Genomic DNA, 22,374 nt, shown 5'->3' with positions numbered 1-22,374 from the left:
CATCTGTCCTTACTCTTTCTTCCATGATCATGCCTGCTGCCTGTACACCCCGACCTTGACTTCTAGATGACCCTTGTGGTGGGTACATAGTGCATCTCTTAACAAAAACTCTGAGCACAGCTGAGGCCACATTTTCTCTAATCCATTTCCAAATATAATCCCATAGTGGACACCATGAACTCTCTGTGAACCATCTTCCTTCTCCGATGCTGAACTCTCAACACTATCTCACGGGCCCTGGCAGCACTGACGACGTCAGGCTGCTCTTCAGACAGCATTCATGACGCACGCCCACACCAGGTCCTGCCTTCCCCTTGGTTGACTGTTTGCCTCACAGTTCTTGTGGACATCACTGGATGATGCAGTTCAGACAGAGTGGGACAGGTAGACAGCATGTAGAGGCGCTACAGGGCAGGTGCCTTTGGGGGGTAGGTGGCCCGGGAACAGAAAAGCCATTCACAGCAGTCACCCATCTTCCCCCTTGCCCAAGTTTTATTGTGGTCCACCCTTGATGGCACACCCTTCCACCCGAGGCTTCACGGCACCCCTCACTGCTGATGCCCTAAGAAGCCAGTCTTCACACAGGCTTCTCTTTCAGCTCTGTCCCTCCCCTGCCGGCGTGCTCAGAACACCCTTGGTATGACGACACCCCTCTCTTGATACAGCCATCCTCTTGACTGGTCACCCCAGCCCTCAGTGGCCTTGTCTTCCATATCCCCGCTTCTTTCCCTGTTCAATCAATCCCTGTGTTCTCTTTCCAGGCCGGCTTCCTCGGGAATCCTCCCTGTGCATTCTCTTTTTAAGTAGATCACATTAAAAGACTATGTTTCTTTTCCAGCCTAGGGAGAATCAGAAAACAGAGCCAGCAGGACACTCTCTCCACCCCACCTCCCAGCTCTGCTCAGTCTGGCACAGTCTTTTAAGGAACTCTGTTTCATGCAGTCTTGGGGACTGACAAGCCACAAATTCACACGACAAGCTACAAATATACTCCAGCAATGCTGACTGCAGTCATGTTCCAAGACTGGAAACTCGGCAGAACTCCTATGTTGTAGGCCTGAGGTGGACCCCCTTCCTCTTCAGGGCTCACATGTTTTTCTCTCCGGGTTGTGAAGTGACTGGGGGGAGGGCACCTGCATCCTAGAGGGCCGTCTGCTTCACTTACGTCAGTGGATTGCAAATGCTGATTAAATGGAAAAACACTTTTCCAGAAACATCTTGGTTGTTCCTCACATGTCCAACCAGTGGCACGGTAGACTAGCCGTGCTGATACATAGAATGGGCCATCACACATAGGCGAGCATCACTGATGAGAAGACATCCATACTTACAGAGGCAGACAGACAGGTGCACGCACGCACACACGCATGCACACACGCACACCCTGAAACAGACAGACACTCATAACACTGTCCCCATGTCCTGGCTTCTCCAGGGATGATAAGATTGTGCTCTGGGGCAGACACAGGTCAGGTTTCCAGGAGGAGGCAGCAAAAGCATTTCCTCCTCTCCTGTAGGCCAAGGGTAGCCTAGGCAGCTGCAGAGAGGCTTACACATGTTTTGGGAAAAATGGGTCAAAGGTGGGATGTGGTACTAGGTCCACCATCAATGCAGGGCCTCCAATGTCCTACTGACAACTGACTAAGGCATCTGTGGTAAGTCAGGGAGGTAGGGAGCGGGGGATGAATCCAGCTTAGGCTGCAGCATCCCGTGAGGACCCTGCAGTTTTAAGGGTGGTGCCTTTTCCCTTAGGAAGTGCCACAAGCAGGCTTGGCTACTCAAAAACTTCAGAACTTTTTTTTTTATAATGTGTATTTAAGTAAAAATTTAAAACAATTAAAATGTGTAATTAGGTTAGCTTTTTTTTTTTTTTTTTTTTTTTTTTTAGTACAGAAAAATTGTAAAACTATGGGAAAACAAAACCCCAAAAAAGATCAGAATTGCCATAGTATTGTGGCTAAGGGTGACCGCCACTTAGGTTTAGCTGTTTCTGACACCCCATCTGTGAAAATTCCATCCTCATCCTCCCACGCCCACTTCCACTGTCTATGCTCATGCCTGCAGCCTCCTTTCCACTGTCCCTTCCCAGCCCCGCAGTCCTGCCTGTGTTTTCCCCTTCTCAGCCCAGTCTCTCTGTGTCTGCCCTGTGCCTGGCCAGCCCCTCACCTCAGTACCTGCGATCAGTCTGAGTGCTCTCCTGAAACCATCTCTTCTCCCCAAATGCCAGCTCTGTGAGAGCTGAGAGAAGGCTGCCTGGCTCAAGACTGGAATGCCCATAACTGGGATCCTGGAACTTAGTGTTTGCTTAGCGAGGGCTCAACACACAGATTTAGCACTTGAGTTTGAGTAAGAGGACACAGACCTAGTTGAAGTACTTGCAATGTTTAACATACAATATTAACCACAAGCACATCTGTGTTTAATGTCAAACAAATCATAGTCACGTGTGTATTTTCCTCCACTTGTCAAACATAAATTTACTCTGAGTAGTTCTTCCTGTCACCACATGTTCTTAGATAGCAGGCGTTTAAACAAGATTTATTTTTATATTACATTATGTATATGTGTATGTGCGTGTGAACATGTGCCTGTGAGTGCAGGTGCCTGAGGCTATCTTAGAGCTATAGATAACTGGCAGTGGGAACTGTCTCGTATGAATGCTAGGAACTGAACTTGAGTCCTTTACAGGAGTAGTACATACTTTTACCCACTGAGCCATTGCTCCGCCCAAAGATAACATCTTTAAAGGACTGCTAGCGTTTCCATGAGCCAGGGAGATGCTCAGTCAGTAGAGCGCTTGATGCGAAAGCATGAAAACCTGAGTTGGGATCCTCAGCACCACTGGGCATTGCATTAGCATCAGTAACCTGAGCAGAGAGGAGGCAGAGACAGGAGGATCCCTGAAGCCTGTTGGTCAGCCACAGAGGTCAACTCTGTGTGTTGAAGGATATTTGATCAAGCTGGGACCCCCCGGGATTGTGCTGTTTGCTAGGAAAAAAAACAAAACAAAACAATTTCTAGTTGTAGTGTGGCTCAACCCTAGCACACATTTTTAATCCAAGACAGAATTAAATCAAGTCAATCATAGGTCAAGAGGTGGAGCAAGCAACTAGTTGAAAGGAAGTAAATGTAGGGGGAAAACCATAGAGAGTAAGAGGAAGTGAGGAGGATGGATAGAAAGACCCACAGGAAGTAGAAGGGAGGAACATTCAGTTTGGAGAAGGAGGCTTGTTTTTTCTTCTGAGACGTTGGCTGAGGAGAATGGACAGTTGAGGGCTTTCTCTGTCTCTCTGAGTTAGCAGGCTTTCACCCAGCACCTGGCTGCCGAGTCTTTATTGGTAAAATTGAATGGTTGAGATTTTGTTAAAAACAACACCTGTGAGCTTCAGATTGAGTGAGAGATCTTATCTCAGACAGTAAGATGGGCAGTAATTGAGTGACATCTGACTTGGAACTCTAGCCTTGGTGTGCACACACGCACACACACACACCCACACACACTGCACACAACACATAATACGCGCACTATATAATATACACAGAGAACACACAACACACACACACACACACCACTGTGGATGAGCTGTGATATACATAAATTTCCTGCTTCAGGACTAGCAGTTAGACAGATCCCCAGTAGATAGACAGGGGCAACAAGCAGATTTTTTTTTTTTTTTTTTAAAGAAAAATGTAGCCGGGCATGGTGGTTCACACCTTTAATTCCAGCACTTGGGGGGCAGAGGCAGGTGGATTGCTGTAAGTTCGAGGCCAACCTGGTCTACAAAGTGAGTCTAGGACAGCCAAGGGTACATGAAGAAACCCCGTCTCAGAAAAATAAATAAATAAATAAATAAAAATAAAAAATTGTAATGTATCTTAGGTGACCCCTGTGAAAGGGTCATTCAACCTCAAAGGGGTTAAGACCCACAGATTGAGAACCGCTGGTGGACTTTTCCTCTGGTAAGCAGGAATCCCCGCCTGTGGACTGCTCTGATGGCTTCAAGGAGGCTCAGAACATGCTCACTCCAAAGTTTGGGCCTGTCAGCTTTCTCTTTGTTTAGAGTAACTTCCTCTCCTTAATTAGGGGAGGAAGACCCTTGAAGATCCTGAAAGTGCCAGCACTCAAGGAGAAACTAGGTTTTGGCTTCCTGAATTCCCCCTCTGATTTGCAAAATCAGAGACTTTCTGAGCCTCTCTCTCTCTCTCTCTCTCTCTCTCTCTCTCTCTCTCTCTCTCTCTCTCTCTCTCTCTCTCTCTCTCTCTCTCTCATGTGTATGTGTGTGTGTGTGTGTGTTTCCTTGCCTCTAGTAAAAGCTTTTTTTCTTTTTCTTTTTTAAGATTTATTTATGTATTACGTATACAGTGCTCTGCCTGTGTGTACACCTGCAGGCCAGAAGAGGGCATCAGATCACATTACAGATGGTTGTGAACCACCATGTGGTTGCTGGGTCTTGAACTAAGGCCCTTTGGAAGAGCAGGCAGCACTCTTAACCACTGAGCCATCTCTCCTTTTTTTCATGGGATGATTCTGACTGCTTTGTCTGAGGTTCCCTTGCTACTTTAACTGGCAATGAAAACAAAGCCACTCAAGGTCAAGACACCACACAGTTACTATGTAAATACCATTTTACAGTGTAGAAAATGTTGCAGTGGGTATCTTGGATTGAAACCTTTGTGCTCAGTTTTTTTTTTTTTTTTTTCTCCTGTCGCAGGATACATTTTTACAAATGACTTAGTGAAAGCATACAAATCCTTCTGAAGCTCTAAAACATTTCAGAACTCTAGAAAACTGGCAAGGTTTCCCATTTCTGCCACCGGGAGATTTGGGTTGTTGTTTTTGGTGACTGTTTTCAACCTGGAAGGTGAGACTTGCACTTTGTCTCAATTTTCACTGGCTTTGTTTTCCCCTCTGGAGACAGACAGTCTTGTGTTTCCAGCGTGTGCCTGGATGAGTGTGACCTTCTGAGTGAGGCTCCTTGCAGGGAACAGCTAGGCAACGGGGCAGGTGTGGGAAACACAGCCACTGCCCTGTCTCATGCCAGAGGTGACCGGGTCTCCCAGGGATCTGGTGTCAAGTGAGGACTCTGCAGTGTCTCATCCCAGTGTCCTGGCCTAAGAGCATCTTTTAGCATATCGCCCGTGCTTTCCTCTTTTTTGTGGGTACTGTGGCTTGAACCCAGGACCTCATGTATGCTACACAAGTATCCTATCACTGAGCTACATATCCAGCCCCTTTAAAAAACCTTTCATTTTGAGACAAGTTCTCACCAAGCCAGACTGACCTTGACTCACTGTGCAGACCAGGTGAACCTTGAACTTGTGATCTCCTACCTTAGTTTCCCTAGTAACAGGCCTGCATCACTGGGCCCCTTTGACTTACCCACCTTTGGCGGCAGGTGGCTAATGGCACCCTTTCATTTGTTCTTAGGAATAACAGGAAGCTCAAGACCTGAAAAACCATGAAGCTCAGTGAGAAGGACCCAGCAGAAAACAAAGAGAGCCAGAGGGTGAGAAGGAGGGGTGAGGAGGAGGGATGAGGAGAGGGTGAGAAGGGGGGTGAGGAAGCAGGTGGTCAGTCCTGCTTTCTTGGCTTCCCTTTTCTGTGCATTCTGGTACCCAAGCCATTCAGACTTCCTCTTCCAGGGGGAGTGGGGCTGGGATGACAAGAGCAGGAAGAGAGCTGAGAGTACAGCAGCGTGGGAAGCTGTGGACTGTGTTAAGTATGGCATGGGTTCTGCAGGGACACAGTCATCAGAGTCCCGCTATGCTGTGGTTTCCTGGATTTATTGTAAGGGTCCCCATTCCAAAGGACAAAGGGGGAAGCACATTAATGACAATGATTGTCATTGTTCTTAAATCAAGGGTGTATTGAGGAGCTGAGGAGACGGCTCAGTTGGTACAGTACTTGCTGTCTAGAACCCAAGTAGAAGCCAGATGTGTGATGCACACACATCTGTAACTCTAGTGCTGAGGCAGGGATGGAAACTGATGGATCCCTGAAACCCACTAGCCAGCCAGCTTAGATGAATGGGGGAGCTCCACGTTCAATGAGAGATCCTGTCTCAAGAAATAAGAAGAAGACATCTGGCATCAACCTTTGGACTCCACACTATGTGTATGCCCCTCCTCCTGCAAGTGCTTGCACATGCTCTCAAACATGCATGCACACACATATGCACATGCAAACACACATGCACATGTGCATGCATGCACGCATGCACACATGCACACACGCAATTTCAATAGCCGTGAATTGAAACCCTTGTCTGCTATACCTGTTTTCACCTCTAGGAAGTCTTCAGCAGAAGGTCCCCAGTAGGATAGAAGACACTGACCAAGATCATTCCTTCCGGCAACAAGATTTATTTAATGCCAGAGAGGACAGGACAAGGCAAGGGTCCAGAAGAGGGGAAATATTAGGCACTATGGAAGATGTGTTGTGTGGGTGCTGCTTTAAAACATTTGGGAAGGGGAAATATTGGGAATATTCTTACACTTAGGGAAGTGAGGAACCTAGCAGATAGGGGGTGTCACTGTAGGGAAAAGTTACCTCAGATAACTCACTGGGTGAGGAAGTGCCTTAGTCCTTTGATGTCTAAAGTCTCTTTGTTCCCAAGTGAATGGAAAAAAGAGAAGGAATGGAAAAAGAGAAGGAAAAGGAACATGACTGCTCCTAGGTGTGATGGAGGAGAAAGTTTATTATAGATATGATGTGGCAAAGTATAGCCGGAGGCAGACACATCTGGGAGAGCCTAGAGTGGTCATGATCCTGAGCCATGTAGGGAAAAGAAGGGGGGAAGGGAAAGAGGGGAGCCAAATACAGCAGCCAGTAGGCCAAAAGAAGGGGCAAAGGGAGAGGTGGGGGTAACCAAAATGTCTGCATTATATTAGAAAGACCTCTGCGGTAAGGGCAGCCCAGCCCCTGGGCTGGAGAGTTCAGGGTAGAGAGTTCAAGTAGAGCTATGCCAGCCATACCCTGTAACTGGTAGGAACTGAGGGATGCTGGGAGAATCTGGAGGATAGGTCTGCTTTGATAGTTAAATAGGCATTGCTTGCCACAGGTTTGAAACTTAGGACTCTGTCATTTTTCTGAGGAGTCTAGAAACCTAGAGGTTGCCTTACAATCCTTGACAGGCTGCTTGCATCTTTCTAGCATCAGAGAGCCCAGAATCAACTCAGAGACCTGCTGCAGGAGCCAGAGAGATAGCAAGTGGTCCCACATCTGGAATTAATCATAACCTGAAGTCTGGAGGCCCCAGGGAGCCTAGCAAAGACCTATCCCCTGACCCCACCATAAGATCCCTGTACAATGGTGGGAGCACCAAAGTTGATTGGCTCAAACTTAACACTTAGCTGTGAAGATCCTCCCTCCTCCCCAATTCCCTGCTTAGGACTCCTTGCACCTCTCTGAACCACACCCAAGAGCTTACAACCAAATTAACCCCGCTGCTACCTTTGCATGGACACCTATTCCATCATTCAGTTCTCTTGGTCAATCTGTTCTTGGCAAAGAATAGAAGTAAAGAAACTAGCAAGTCAAGGGATAGTGTATGTTTTCTCAGAGTAGATGGAGGTGTCCAAGATTTGAGCTATCTCCTTTTTCTTCTCCTATGGTCCTTTTCTGTTGTTACCATAGTAACTGTCAACTATCGTGTGTGTGTGTGTGTGTGTGTGTGTGTGTGTGTGTGTGTGTGTGTGTGTGTGTGTGAGAGAGAGAGAGAGAGAGAGAGAGAGAGAGAATGTGGCATACAGAGAGAATCTCTTGGTCACCCTGGCAGCCCCCTAAGGTTAGATATTTGGGATAGCCCACTTGAAGAGGGACATCTGACATTCAAGCAGTCTGTCCTCAATAATAAGCAAGATGAGGGTGGGGTAGAAAGCCAGTTAGTTCCCCAACTCAGTGCTCAAGGTGATCCAGGGTCTTGGCACCCTCCCTGATCCAGTGCCCCGCTGTGCTTGCAAGTGCGTGTTGACCAACCGTCAGATCCTGGTGCCCTTGAGCTTACAGTCCAGTGGGAACTGGGGAAGTTTGAAGTTGTTTAGGGGTCACCCAATGCAATTTCAGCGAGCTTTTAGTAGCTGATGAGACCTGATGTTGCAGTGAAAAAAACAAAAACAAAACAAACAAACAAACAAACAAAAAAACAGTACACCCAGTGAAGCTGGGTGGTGGATGAGGGAAAAAAATGAGACTATGCCTGTGAAGTCCTTGGCGTGTAGGAGGAGTGTGGCCATCCCCGACTCTTTTTTCTTTTTGCTGACCCCCCTGCAACTGAGATCTCAGCCATGCCATCTTTTTGCCTGTCACCTGCATCAGCTATCGAAGCCTGTGGGAGGTGTCCCTGGCTGAGGACTGGGGCTGGCAGTTCCAGATTCTTGTGGCTCTTGCTTACACTAGACAGCATTGTCTCCTCCCGTTCTGTGCAGCTGGGTCCGGGTGCCTTCAGGTGCTCGTGACAATCAGCTCACATTCTGTATTTCCATGTGTCCTTTCCACTAAACATAGCTTCTCAGAGTCTCCTGTGGGGGCTTGAACCCTGCCCCCACCTTCTAGGCTTTCTGCATTGACCAAGCCTGCCTCTGCCCCTGCCCCTTCCCAGCCTTTCAGAGCACATAGTTCACGCAGCCTGTCCTTCTCTGACCAACACTGGAGCAAACTGGTCACAGAGTGAGTTAATTCTCATGCTATCCTGCTGTGCGTGAGGCCGTTATCTCCTTATGCTTTTATTGAGCTACTTGCGGCCTGCAGAGAGGTCCACAGACAGACAGCTCTGGCTGGCTGTTTGCTATTTGAGCGGCAGAGCTGATTCTGCAGGACAATTGGAGAAAGATCAATATTTCATTTTGCCCTGGCAGAGTGGAAACTCAGAGAAGTGTCAAGACTTGCCTGTCAGACACACAGTTAAGTGGGAGAGTCAGCACTGGAACCCACCCAGATTCTAAAGCAGAGCCAGTGACCTTTGGCCTTAATTCTTAGGAAATTTCTCTGCCAGCTGCCCTATGCAGAGCTTTGGCTTTGTTTGAGAGAGTCTCATAAGCGGAAAAGAAAACACCACCAAAACCAAAACCAAAACCAAAAAGACATAACTTGGGTGTGGCTCTGGGGGAGAGCAGCTGTCTTTTTTGAGTCTCTGGTTGCTTAGGAGCAGTGGAGCAACGCTGTTCGCTTCCTGTTCAGGCACGAGCACAGGCCACATAGCCATACTTCCTGCTCTGCCCTCCTTCCTGTGGACTCTGCCTCCTCATTGCGGAGATGCCCCAGCAAGTCCAGGGTCCGGGAGCCAGGAAGAAAAAAGCATGGATGCCAGGGAGTTTGTCTTAGCTTCCCTGATACATGATACCAGCTGCCCTGGGGAAAGGAGCAAGAAGGTAAACAGCAGCTTCTGTGCTGTGGGGAGTGCGGGCCTGGGTGGCTGCTTTGGGACAGGGCTCCGCCGCGCCCCCCACCCGCCTTTCTCTGGCAGCTGTGCATCATAACACCCGGGAGCAGGAATTTGAATGCTGGAGTTTGAATTCTGTACTCCCTCCTGTTGCTCTTGGTGCCTCCACTCTCTGTCACTCCCGGTGGTGGCAGCCTGTCAGTGCACTGAGGCAGCTGCCACATGTTTGCTTGCTCAGGGCTGGTAGTCCTTCCTTTCCCAGGGCAGGCACAAACCGTGATACGCTTGGTCATAGAGACTTCTTCCCTGGGATCAGTGGGAGGAAGTGTGTGTGTGTGTGTGTGTAACCAGTGGGAAGAAGTGTGTGTGTGTGTGTGTGTGTGTGTGTGTGTGTGTGTGTGTGTGTACCCAGTGGGAAGAAGTGTGTGTGTGTGTGTGTGTGTGTGTGTAACCAGTGGGAAGAAGTGTGTGTGTGTGTGTAACCAGTGGGAAGAAGTGTGTGTGTGTGTGTGTGTGTGTGTGTAACCAGTGGGAAGAAGTGTGTGTGTGTGTGTGTGTGTGTGTAACCAGTGGGAAGAAGTGTGTGTGTGTGTGTGTGCATAACCAGTGGGAAGAAGTGTGTGTGTGTGTGTGTGTGTGTGTGTGTGTGTGTGTGTGTGTAAAACCAGTGGGAAGAAGTGGGGGGGGGGGCAGGCTATGAAAGAACAGTGAACCAGTAGGACACAGAGAAGCAGGAACCCCCAGAAGAGGGCAGGAGATGGCTTCCACCTGCCATTCTCCCTGGCCTAGCAGGACCCCTCCAGATCTGATGGGAGCAGTCCTCCCTTAAGAACGAGAATTGAGAGCCGCGGGATGGGGTGGGTGGGGTGGGGTGGGGTGGGGGTGGGGGTGGGAAGTGCAGGGACCAGAAAAGATGCTTAGTATAAATGATACCAGGGGCTGGAGAGATGGCTCAGTGGTTAAGAGCGCCGCCTGCTCTTCCAGAGGTCCTGAGTTCAATTTCCAGCAACCACATGGTGGCTCACAGCCATCTAGAATGTGATCTGATACCCTCTTCTGCAGATAAAGCACTCATATGCAATAAATAAAATAAATAAATCTTTTTTTTACAAAAAGATAAGTGATGCCAAGCAGTGCAGAGCAAATGGTCTCAGAGCTCAGACCTAGAAGGGACTTAACAGTGATGGAGTCTGAGTAGTTCTTAAGAGACGGACGCGTTATATCCAATTCAATGCAGACTCCTCCTGCTGTACAACACTACCCTAGGCCATTTCACTTGGCAGTGCCCATTCCTGGAGTGAGGACCCACACCTCTCTCTTCTACCATGTCACCAGCACCTGTGTCAGCAGCCTTAGTGCCAGACACAGGAGATGAACAGTGTAGCCCCAGCCCTCGGGACAAGCCCCACCCCACCCCTGGAGCCTGACACAGGCTTGCATGTGCCAATACTAGGCTCTTCTCTTCTTATGCAAACCCTTTATGATGTGGATTCTGTTATCATCGTCGTCTTAAAGATGAGGCAGCTGGCCAAGGAGTGGCCGTGTTATCGGTCAAAGTTTACACAGTAGATGCTACAGTGTTAGAATCCAAAGAGATAAAAATGAGAGCTGAGGCAAGGCATGTGGCTTGCAGGATGCTTCTCAGAGGTAGGGCTTTGGCCATGAGAGACCCTCTGAGGACTTCGGGTGGACAAGGTGGGGAGGTCTAAGCTTGTCTATTTTGGCAGAGGCTGGACAGGAGGGAAGTAAAGAGAGGAAGTAGAAGAGGTTTTCTTTTTCTTTTCTTTTTTTTTGGGGGGGAGGTAGTGGTGGTGGTGGTGGTGGTAGAGGAGGAGGAGGAGGAGGAGGAGGAGGAGGAGGAGGAGGAGGAGGAGGAGGAGGAGGAGGAACTGGCCATACCTAGCAGCCAGTTTCTTAGCACCCGTATTGTTTTAAAAGCCCATTTTACAGATGGGCAAGTTGAATCCCAGAACCCTCCAGTCTATGCTCAGATGGCCCACAACTTTATGGCGTTGTGACATAGCATGAAGGGACTCAGGGCAGAGCACGGGCTGGTAGGGGCCAGTGCCATGTTCCAAACTATATGTGCGCCTGACCTTGCTCCTTAAACTGGACGTTGTCTTGGTGCATCCCCCTGGGGGGACAGGACCAAACCCCTACAAAACCTAAGCCTGTGTGCACAAATATGTTAAGCGGTGGCTGTAAGAATCCCTGGTTCCCTCTACCAAACCACAGGCCTGCAGCAGCTCTCCAGTCCCTACTTGGTGCCAGCTGCCTAGCCTTCCTTCACCTAGGTCCCAGGTGTTTGTGAGCATGGCCAGGTCCTGGTTATGGTCATCTTGGATGAGGCTGGGACAGGAGTACCTGGGTGCAGATGCTATATTTTCAGCATAAGTCCTGCATCTCTATCTGCAGGTCCCTATTCTTAGATGTGCTGACCAGGCTGCAGGCTGATGCTTTGGCTTGGTACTGTGCATATGTGTAGATGCACACGCACGTGGGCGTGCATTTGTGTGGCTATCGCCCCTCTCAGACCCAGATGAAGAGTCAGCTGTGTTGGAAGGGAGCCTTGTCCTATAATGGGGAGCAGGCTCAGGGCTCCTCCCCAGGCAGCACCAGGGACAGCTCTGCCCCTCCCCCGCCCTGCCCCACTCCCTTCCACCGTGACACTGGATGGAGCCGGAGTGACCAGAGATTCACAGAAGAACAATAGATAGAAAGCGTTTAGAGCAATGCCTGGTGGTAGCGCTGACAACTTTCCTTTTTCCTCCTCCTGGGTCAGACAGCGACCACATCCAATTGAGGACTGCTTAGGAGGATTCGGAGACCCTTAGGCAATCCTGCCATTGGGAGCTCGAGGCGGGAACTCTGCTTGCTACACCCGCCTCCTTGGCTCTTTTCCCGCCTGAATTTCCTCTGGACTGCCTTCTGGCTAAGGGAGTATCTACTCTGACGCTTTCCTCTCCCTTCCCAGAACTGGTCCTGCTCACTCCTCGTGGCCGCTCTCGTGGGAGCCTTCGGATCCTCCTTCCTCTACGGGTACAACCTCTCGGTGGTGAACGCGCCTACGCCGGTGAGTGTCCGCGCTGTCCGTCCGCCAGAGGGCGCTGCGCCCACGCAGAGACCTGTTGGGGAAAGCAGGGTGGATACAAAGCTAAAGACGAAGGGTGATTAGCAAAAACAGGGTGACAGTAGAAGAGGGTGTGTGCGGGTGGATGTGGAGAATCAGATCGCTGATCATTGGGCACAGCAGGGGCTGCAGAGGTCCAAAGGGCTTGAGGAATCGAATGCCAGTGCAAGGAGTTAACCACACTCAGAGCCACCTGTCATGACTCACTCTTGGCTCCTGTTTCAGTCTGAGATCAATTCCAGGCTCTCTGCTGGTCGGAGGCGGAGGTCTCCCAGAGGGCAGGTTTTCTGCTGCAGATTCCTGGCAGGATGGAGATGGCAAGGGGAGGATCGGAAGCCAATGCTGAGCCCAGGCTAGTAGGGTGGGGCTGAAAGGCTTCCAATTCAGAGAAAGCTGGGGAAAGGCTCCAAGCTCCAGGTGGTTGGAACACAGGGCATGTTGGGGGGGGGGGGGCAGCCTGAGGCAGACAGAAGCCAGGCTGCTGTCTCCAGGACCTTTTGGGGCTTTGTTTTGTTTGAATGCCAGCATTCTCCTGGGTCAAATACAGTGGAGCCAAGGTTGGTGGGTCTCCAAGAGGGTACACGGGCCACAGGGATGCAGGTTCCATGAGTGACAAGGCAGATATGGGTTGTGAAAATTGTGGTAATTCTGACATTTGGGCTGTTGTCTAAGTTACTTCAAAAAATGGGTTCTGATGCTAAAGGCTGCTGGGAAAAATGACATCAGGTGGCTCCTCCAGATGTCTGCAGCTGCCTGGGTCTTTGATTTTGTCATTTCAACATGAGAATCTGACTTATCTGGATTTCTGAAAGTTAAGAAAGAAAGAAAGAGCCGGGCGTGGTGGCTCACGCCTTTAATCCCAGCACTCGGGAGGCAGAGGCAGGTGGATCGCTGTGAGTTCGAGGCCAGCCTGGTCTACAAAGTGAGTCCAGGATGGCCAAGGCTACACAGAGAGACCCTGTCTCGAAAAACCAAAAAAAAAAAAAAAAAAAAAAAAAAAAAAAAAAAAAAAAAAGAAAGAAAGAAAGAAAGAAAAGAAAAAACCTGAGAATTTGGACTCTTGGCTTCATTTGGAAAGTTCATCAGGGCATTCATCCAAGAAGGTGGAGCAGAGATCCATGTGAGACCTGAGCCTGGAATAGCGTGATGTCACTGACCCGTGAACCACAGGAAAGAGCAGTTTAGTCACCCATTCAACAAGTATGTACCAAAGTGGCTGCCCATCGCGTGCTGGAGGCTCGAGCTCAGGAAGGCTACCTGGAGGAGGTGGCCCTTGAGCGCAGCCCCGCATGGCTGCAAGTATTTCCCGCAGTGGCAGAAGCAGAGGTAGGGGAATCAAAGCACACCAGGCCAGGCTACAAAGAGATGGTGCTGTGCTGATAACTTGCGTGACTTGCCAGGCTCCAAGGGGAATGAGGAGATGGAATGGGAGAAGAGGTGGAACACAGAGGAGGCTGGGGCTGAGCCCCTGCCTAACACAGCTGAGGCTCTAGGCTCAGTCCCAGGGACAGAAAATAGCTTCAAAGAGAAAAGTCAGAACGGAAAAGAAATAGAGCTCAGATCTGCAGTTGAGGAGCCTGACCTTGGTCTCTGGGCACTGGGGAGATAAAGCCAGTTCAGGAGGGGGACCCAAGGGGTTAAGACTCCAAAATGGGGATTTGGTAGTGGAGGGACAGAATTCAATCTGCTGGTGTTACTTACCTTTATCTCAGCACAATAAAACAACAACTTGGTGGAGGTTAGCTAGGAGAAGGCGGGGCTGAGATCCAGACCCAGGCCTGTCTGAATCCACCCCATGACCTTTTGAACTCCTGTTATTGACCACCACTGCCAGTTTCTTAAAGCATGAGGACACTTGGCATGGCCAGCTGAGAAACAGGGCAAACACAGAGACAGAGAGAGTGTCCATAATGCAGGAGTGGCCGTTCTCTGCATACAGTTGCTCCAGGGCACACTTGGCGGATGCTGCAGCCTTGCCCTTCCTTACCCCTAGGCTTCCAATGGAAGGAGTACATGTAAAAACATGGTCCAACAGAGATCTGAATGCTGACTTCATTTTTAGGCAAAGCAGCATCCCTGAAATATCCCCAGGAAGCTTCTTGGTTTGTGTCACTCATTCTTCTCTTTTGACCAAAGGCCTGATGTAGTTTTAAAAACACTTCATGTTGCTTTGTGGGACATTCATTTGGCATCACTGTGTGGCGAAGTACCGGGGTAAAAAGATGAATAGGACTCACTGCCATGTTTAGGAGGTTCCCTGATACCCCCAGCAGCAACCCACACCCAAGACATTTCTTGGTAAGAAGAGGTGGCATAAGTGGAGCCGTGAGCTTAGGACCGTGGAAGGGTCTAGTCTACTTAGGGAATTCCAAGGAGACTAGGGTCATGGTTAGGGTGTGGTTAAAGAGATGTACATGAAGGAATAGAGCAGAGATCTGGGCCATCTGTGGCAGGTATACAGTGACCAGGCTGTGAGCCCCAAAAGGGGCAGTCAGGCTGAGGGCCAAGTTCACCCAGGAAGCACCTCCAGGTCAGACCTTCCTGGAGCTGGAGCAAGCAGGCTTGTAGCAAGGATTCCAGCTCCTCCATGGAATGGCTTTAGTGGAACAGGGTGAAACCTCACCTGAACTAGCTGGGAGATAGAAAGACATTGGAGAGGCCGTGTTCAGCATCCCACGGCCCCTGCATCCTTTTTGCTCTGTGGTAGGGGTAGGACTGGGGGAAGTGGGCCACCAAAGGGGCTGGGGACAGAGCAGATTCTCCAAGGGAGGGGCTCTTGTGCAGATGGGAGCATGGCAGGGGGTTGAGACACAGGGACCTTGTGAAGGGAAAGGCAGTCCAGGGAAGATGTCCAGAGCAAATGACAGAGGCTGCCACCAGGGGGTGCTGTGAGAGAAAAGTTGTGGTTGTCCATCACTTGGGGGGCACAGTGACTCAAACCTCGCATTGACTCCTAATCCCCTGTCACCAGCTTCAGTGATGGGTCAGGCACTCGGAGTCCTGGTGACAAGGCTCAGAAGGAATCTGTGCTTCAGCTACTTACCAAGAAGGAGGCAGTGTCTCGATGCTTGACCAAGCCACACACTAATTGACCCTGCCCTGACTGTTATCCAGGCCCAACCTTAGGAGGCTCATTGTTTCAGTTTACTTCTGATATTTAGAAGCCTGGAATGCAGACAATAATAGTAAACACACACACACACACACACACACACACACACACACACACACACACACACACACACATACACACACACACCACCTTGGGCTCTGGTTGTTCTGGCCAATATGAGGAACTGTGACACACTCCATCTTATGACCATTCTGCCAGGAGCCTCAGCTCTCCTTTGGTAGAAGAAACTGAAGCATGTGTGTGTGTGTGGGGGGGGGTGAGGCCAATATGTCCTGGTGCCATGGATGAGCATCTTCCTAAATCTCCCCTTAATGCCACCATCCTAAGTGAACCTATTCGCCATGCTCTCAGGGGTTTCCAGAATCTGACTGTGTCCTGTCCCAGAGTCGCTCTGCAGAGAGTGCCCATGTGGCTTTGTGTGTCCACAGAGTAGTCACTTCAAGCCGGTAGATGAGCCCAGAGCAGGTGTGTATGGCCCTCTTGAGGCTCCAGCCTTGAAGGTGCCCACAGGCCCAGGAGAGCTTTCTGACACAAGATAGACTTTGTGTGAGGTGGGGGGAGGGGGGACTTCGATGAGGTAGGAATTGGTGATCACGATGGCTGGTAATAGCTTCTCCCCCAGTTCTGTCTGGAGGCTGGCCCATGGAGCTATTTTCTAACTAGGTTCCCCTATTTTCATCCTGGTCCCAACAGCTTCCCCTCTAGTCAAAGACCAAAGGGATATTTGATGAATTCAGGTGCATTGACATCCAGCAACCTGCACATCACACTTAGAAAACCACACAGTCCTCTGCACATCACACTTAGAAGACCACACAGTCCTCTACGACTGCACAGTGGGGAGCCTGGTTTCTGCTTAGCACTGTTCTCACACAAGGAGCATGGCTGTTACGGATCTTCCATCCACTTGAGCCTTGGTGCTGCCTTGTAGACCCTCCCCCCCCCCCCCCGGAACCACGGGGCCTTGGCACCTTCTGCTCTCTTTGGCTGGACCGCTCTTTTTCAGATAGCCCATGCTTTCTCCTTGACTACCTCCTGCCTCTTCTCAAATGTGTCTTTCTCAGTTAGCTGTGGATGTCTGTATTTGTGAGACACAGTCCAGCCAGCCTCGCTGTGCTGGGATGGGCATCTCCAAACCCAAGACTCTCCTCCCCATTGCTCCACTTTCTGCCCTCAGCCTTGCTCTCACCTTGTCTTGTTTGGCAGTTGTAAAAAGCAACAGGCTTAGGAGAAGAGCCAGAGATATAACAAAAGAACCTCTGGCATGAATCGCTTTCGTGAGTTGGGACCATGTCTCTTATTTGTCGATAGACCAGGCCAGGGTCGTAACTCCATGGTACTGAAGGGGAAAGGAAGCAGTTGCCCTAACAGCCAAAGCCTGGGCTCCTCCTAGAGGCCCCTGTGAAGGCTTCATGTAAACCTGCTTTTTGACATGTCTGCACATAGGCTATTTCTTGTGGCACATTCCCCCCGCCCCCAACCTCCACCAGTGTCCTATTTATATAATAAGCATCATTTCATGCACTGGGAAATCTCCATTCTGGTTTTCGTTGTTGTTTTGCTTGCTTGCTTGTTTTTTTGTTTGCGTGTTTGTTTGTTTACAGTGTACTGTACATCTATAACTCAGGGCTATCACTTCTAATTTATCTTGAGGATGCTACTGTGTTATTTAAATTGGGAGCACTGAGCCTCTACTGGGTGTGGTTTGGTTTTGATCAGAACTGGTAGGGCCACTGACTGGCAGACAGATGGGGCCTTCTTGATTTGGGTGTTTTAAGTGGTGGGAACCAACTCCCTCCCCTGCTGCACCCCCTGGCATCTCATCTTACTAGGTCTGGGAAGCCTTCATCTTTGATTCATAGCCTTCTTTCATCACGAAGCTCCCCTGGGGAAATGCCTTTGTTGCCGCTGTGGGGAAAAGAGCACAGTGTCATCATGGCTCGAAGGAGCCCTCGCTCAATAGGATGGAGGCAGTGGACTCTATCATCAGAGAGGTAGGACAGATGACCCAGGCAGATGGGAGGTGGGGAAACTTGGAGGGATGAAGAAAACCAGACATGGGGCTTGAGAGAAGGCTCAGAGGTTAAGAGCACTGACTGCTCTCCCAGAGGTCCTGAGTTCAATTCCCAGCAACCACATGGTGGCTCACAACCATCTATAATGGCCTGCCGGTGTACATGCAGGCAGAGCACTGTATACATAATAATAAATAAATACATCTGTTTTTAAAAAAGAAGAAGAAAACCAGACACGTGTAGAAACAGCACTTCTGCTTATGGGAGATGCCACTGAGGTGTACTGAGTGTCAACTATACACCACTTTGGTGTGGGGAGCTGGGTGACATGAGATGGCCCTGTTAGGCTTGGGTAGTGCTTACAGTGGGGAGCCTTGGCAAGGGTGTTCATATACGTTTCCTCCCTCTGGTGGTGTGTTTGTGAGTGCTGACCCTTTACAAGCTCCGCACGCGTGTCTGGTTCTATTAGGCAACACGCGAGTCCTCTGGACCACCTACAGAGTATTCTATTTCTGTGTGTACTTATGGCACCCCCCTGAGAGTCGCTGTGGTTGAATGCATGCCAGGGTCCTGATAAATTGGTGCCGTGTTAATATCACAAACCTGGCTGCAAGGTAATTTTCCTTCCATTGCCTGGCATTGCCTGCCATCCTTTGGAGGAGGAGAATTGTAGAGTTCAATTTATTGCCAAAGCATGGCCCTTGGGTTTTTAGGCTGTGAGGTAATGGTGAATTATTTATAGATTCTCAGACCTCAGAAGCAAACGTGTCTAGACCTCCTTTATTTTATAGACACAGAACTATAATAATAGTGATTCCTTTGCCACCAGCTTCCCCTCTGCCTGGATTCTTTTATGGGACTCTAAGGACACAGGACGGGGATTCTTATTTTCTTCCTTCAAGTTCACACAGTAAATCCTTGAACAGGGCAATGACATTAGTTGCAGGACATAAGATTCAGAGAGGTAAAGTAATACATTCTGTCACCCAGCAGGCAAGTGTCAAAGATGCAAATGGAACAAAACAGTTGCCAGGGTCCCTCCCTGGGCCCAAGCACACTTTTCCAGAGACATGAAACTTTTGCTGAGGCTGGCTGCCTCAAAGGTCACAAAAGCACTCAAAGGTGCAAGCAAGTCTTGGGTTCAAGGTGGTCGGCTCTCCATTTGGTCTCTTTTTCTTTACCCGTGCTGCCTCTTAGGCATTTCTTTGAAGTTTAAACTCTAGTTAGCACTCCTTATGGGCTTCCTTCTAAGGTTATATCAGCTCATCAGTTCATACTAAACGTAGAAGCCCCCTCACCACCCTGCCTTCATCCTCTCTAGACCCTGGAAGAGCCTTCAAGCTATGACTAAAGTGAATACCATGAGCGACAGATCACAACTGCTAATCCACTTTCAAGCCCTCTAGGAGTTTGTGTACACTTACAGCCTGTGGGTAAAGCCAGTCATGGCCAGCCCCCGCCTTGCCCCACAGTATTTCTTCTAGTCTGGGCTACCCTTCAGGACCACTGGGCCATGTACAACTCCTCTGTGTCCACATGTGACCTCCAGCTTATGCACTCTGTGTTCCCTTTGCCTGAGCCCAGCCTACCTACACCTTTGACTTCCCAGATCTAGGCCATGTGGCCGGATTCCTTAAGCACAATGCTTCCTGTTCATGCTGTCATGGTAGATTTGTCCTTACTAGCCCCCCGTGAGATTCCTGAAGATAGAAGGCTGGGAGCTTTAGCCTTAAAAGGTGGAGATCTGATTCCCTAAATAAGGAAGCAGATGTGTAGACCTTGGATATAGGGCTAGGGAAAAAGTAAAGCACGAGATGCAGGATGTGGGTGGTGCAGACTTAGAATCTCACTACCACAGTGGCCTGAAGACCATCTTGGGTTGCAGAATGTATTCTTCAAATGGAAGCCAACAGCTTTCCCTGAAGCATTAGAAGGAAGCACTAGGCAAAGGTCTGTATGTCCACCCCTGCTCACCTTCACACTGTCGCCTGAATCTTGCCCCCTTGAAGGCTCACATCACCGTGAGTAGCAATGCCATGGGCTTTGTCCTTTGGAAATCAGTGTGCTATAACAAATAAGCTCAGTACTCATGGCAGCTCAACACCATGGACACTCTTTTTTTTTTTTTTTAATTTATTCTTGTTATATCTCAATGTTTATCCCATCCCTTGTATCCTCCCATTCCTCCCCCCCCCCCCATTTTCCCGTTATTCTCCTCCCCTATGACACCATGGACACTCTTTAAAACTCATGTCGCTATCAAAGACAGGTGACCACGGGATTCTGCTCCATAAAGCCTGTGGCCCCACCATTCTCAGTGGCTTTTGCCCTTCTGCTTTCTTGGGGGACAGGCCAGCTGACAGGGAAAGGCAGTGTGCATAATGGCACCTGTGAATGTGCATGCTCAGAGAATCACTTCACATTCCTTGGGTGGCAAGCGCTCCCACAGCCCTAGCAGGTGCAAAGAGCATAGTCACGTGGCTCTGAGAGGCAGAAAAGTTGACACAAACTCTAACCTGTTGAAGTCTAGCAGGCTCTGTGTTTTTTGTTTTTGTTTTTGTTTTTGTTTTTGTTGTTGTTGTTTTGTTTTGTTTTTCAAATTCTGGTTTGCTTGTGTTGAAGGGAAACGTCTCAGAAAGGCTATTGGGAATGCACGTGCCTTCTGCTCAGCAGCCAACAGGCATGTGTCTTCTCCTCAGCACAAAGCTAGGCGGCATGCAACAGAAGTGTTGGTAGAACCATTTTTACATTTTCTACATAAAGACTTGAAACCAGGCCCGAGGAAATGGCTTGCCACAGAGTGAGGGCCTGAATTCTGTCCCTGGTGCCTATGTAAAACCCCCTGTGCAGTGGTGCCGGTTTGTAATCCCAGTGCTGGGGAGGAGGAGACAAAGTCATCCCTGGTGCTCACTGACAGGTCAGCTAAGCAAGTCAGCAAATTTTAGGTCCTGCTAACAAACTTTGTCTCAGGCAAAGTGTATGGCTCCTGAGAAATGACAACGAAGGCTGAATTCTGGCTTTTACCTACATGTGCACCCACATGCACATTAAAGAAACAAGTTGGAGGGGCTGAAGAAGAGAGGGCTCGAAGTTAAGAGCAATTGTTAACGTTGCAGAGGACCCAGGTTACATTTTCAGCATCCAGAAATAGCTCACCACCATCTGGAACTCCAGTTCCTGGAGTTCCGATGCCATCTTTGTATCCCTGTGGGAATTGCACACACATGGTACACAGACACATTATATGGGCAAAAGCACTCATACACACTTAAATAAATCTTGAAAACTAAATTTTTAGCTAGGTGGTGGTGGTGTATACCTTTAATCCCAGCACTTGGGAGGCAGAGGCAGGCAGATCTCTGAGTTCAAGGACAGCCAGGCCTACAGAGAAAAACCCTGTTTGGAAAACAAACAAACCAAAAAACCAAACCAAAACCAACCAACCAAACAAACAAAAAAGTATGTCTGTGTGCTGGAGCGATGACTCAGGGGTTAAGAGCTCTAGCTGCTTTTCCAGAGGACCCAGGTTCAATTCCCAGCACTCTAGTTCCAGGGGACCCAACACCTTCACACAGACACACACGCAGACAAACCATCAAAGCACATAAAAACCAGGCATGGTGGCACACACCTTTAATCCCAGCACTTGGGAGGCAGAACTCGCTGTGAGTTCAAGGCCAGCCTGGCCCACAAAGCTAGTCCAGGACAACCAACGCTAACGCAGAGAAACCCTGGGTTAAAAACTCAAAACCAAACCAAACCAAACCAAATAAAAGCAAATCATTGGGGGAAATCTGAGCCCACTGCCTGGGTTTCATTCCTGACGACAACACACCTAGTGCTGTGAGCTTGGGTGAATTCTTTATGACTCCATCTCCAGTTCCTCACCTGCTCTGAAAGAGAACCAAAAATGCCACCCATCTCAGGGCTGTGGGTGGAGGTGATGATGTTAGGGGTCCTGTGCCCAGAACAACACAGTGCCTGTTTCATGAGTTTTGCTATTGTCATTTCACAAGGCTACGACACAAAGCAGAAGCCCGGATTCAAGACACAAGCATGCACACAGCCACCTGTTTTGTGTCACACACTGCAGGTCACACTGACAGGCAGCCGTGATGAATTGGAGGCGGTCCGTCATCTGGACCATCTCAGGTTTCCCTCACCAGCAGCACTTAGAAAGGCTTCCAGGGAAACTGTGAGCTGCGTGTTGCAGGGACACAGGCTGTGTGCGGTCTTCGAGGTTCTGGAGCTTTCTAGAGAGGCTTTTCTCTCTGTGATTTTTCCAAAACGAAAGCAAGAAATCTCTGCAGGCTCCCAAAGCAGCACGTGGCAGTTAGTGATAGCATGCTTTCCTGCCACGGACCGGCTCAGTTGGGGCTAGATGCTTGGAAACGAGAGTTCTCGAAATGTCGGTGGGCAGAGATAAGGCGAGTGACAAACAGAGCAACCAAGAATTGAGGTTGCATCTGAGTATATTTTTTAGGCAAGTAGTCTACATTTTTATACATACATTTAAAAAATGTGGGGGGGCATTGGGGGGCAGGTTGTGGTTACATTTTCCCACAGAGTAGATTCACGGAAGTCAGTGAGCATACACAGTGCAGGTACAGAATGCAAAGTTACTGTGTTGTCATAGTTTGAATTACAACTTTAAATGAAACAATACAGGGTACAGAACACACAGCAAAGACGTCCTCACTTCTGAGTTACTGGCTT

At 49.3% G+C, this 22,374-nt stretch overlaps 1 protein-coding gene across 1 annotated transcript in view; it reads left to right on the top strand.

Annotated features, from left to right (window-relative positions):
- The window catches only part of Slc2a9 (solute carrier family 2 member 9), a 117,712-nt gene that overhangs the window by 2,898 nt on the left and 92,440 nt on the right, over nucleotides 1–22,374 (top strand). Inside the window, exons 2-3 of the mRNA XM_051164825.1 lie at nucleotides 5,429–5,507; nucleotides 12,355–12,453. Of these exons, the coding sequence (XP_051020782.1) occupies nucleotides 5,460–5,507; nucleotides 12,355–12,453 (147 nt within the window). The 5' untranslated portion in view covers nucleotides 5,429–5,459. The remainder of the gene's footprint in view (nucleotides 1–5,428; nucleotides 5,508–12,354; nucleotides 12,454–22,374) is intronic.

The sequence above is a fragment of the Acomys russatus genome, chromosome 22 (genome assembly GCF_903995435.1).
Source record: "Acomys russatus chromosome 22, mAcoRus1.1, whole genome shotgun sequence".
NCBI classification, from domain to species: domain Eukaryota; kingdom Metazoa; phylum Chordata; class Mammalia; order Rodentia; family Muridae; genus Acomys; species Acomys russatus.
This window is presented reverse-complemented; position numbering and strand designations above follow the sequence as displayed.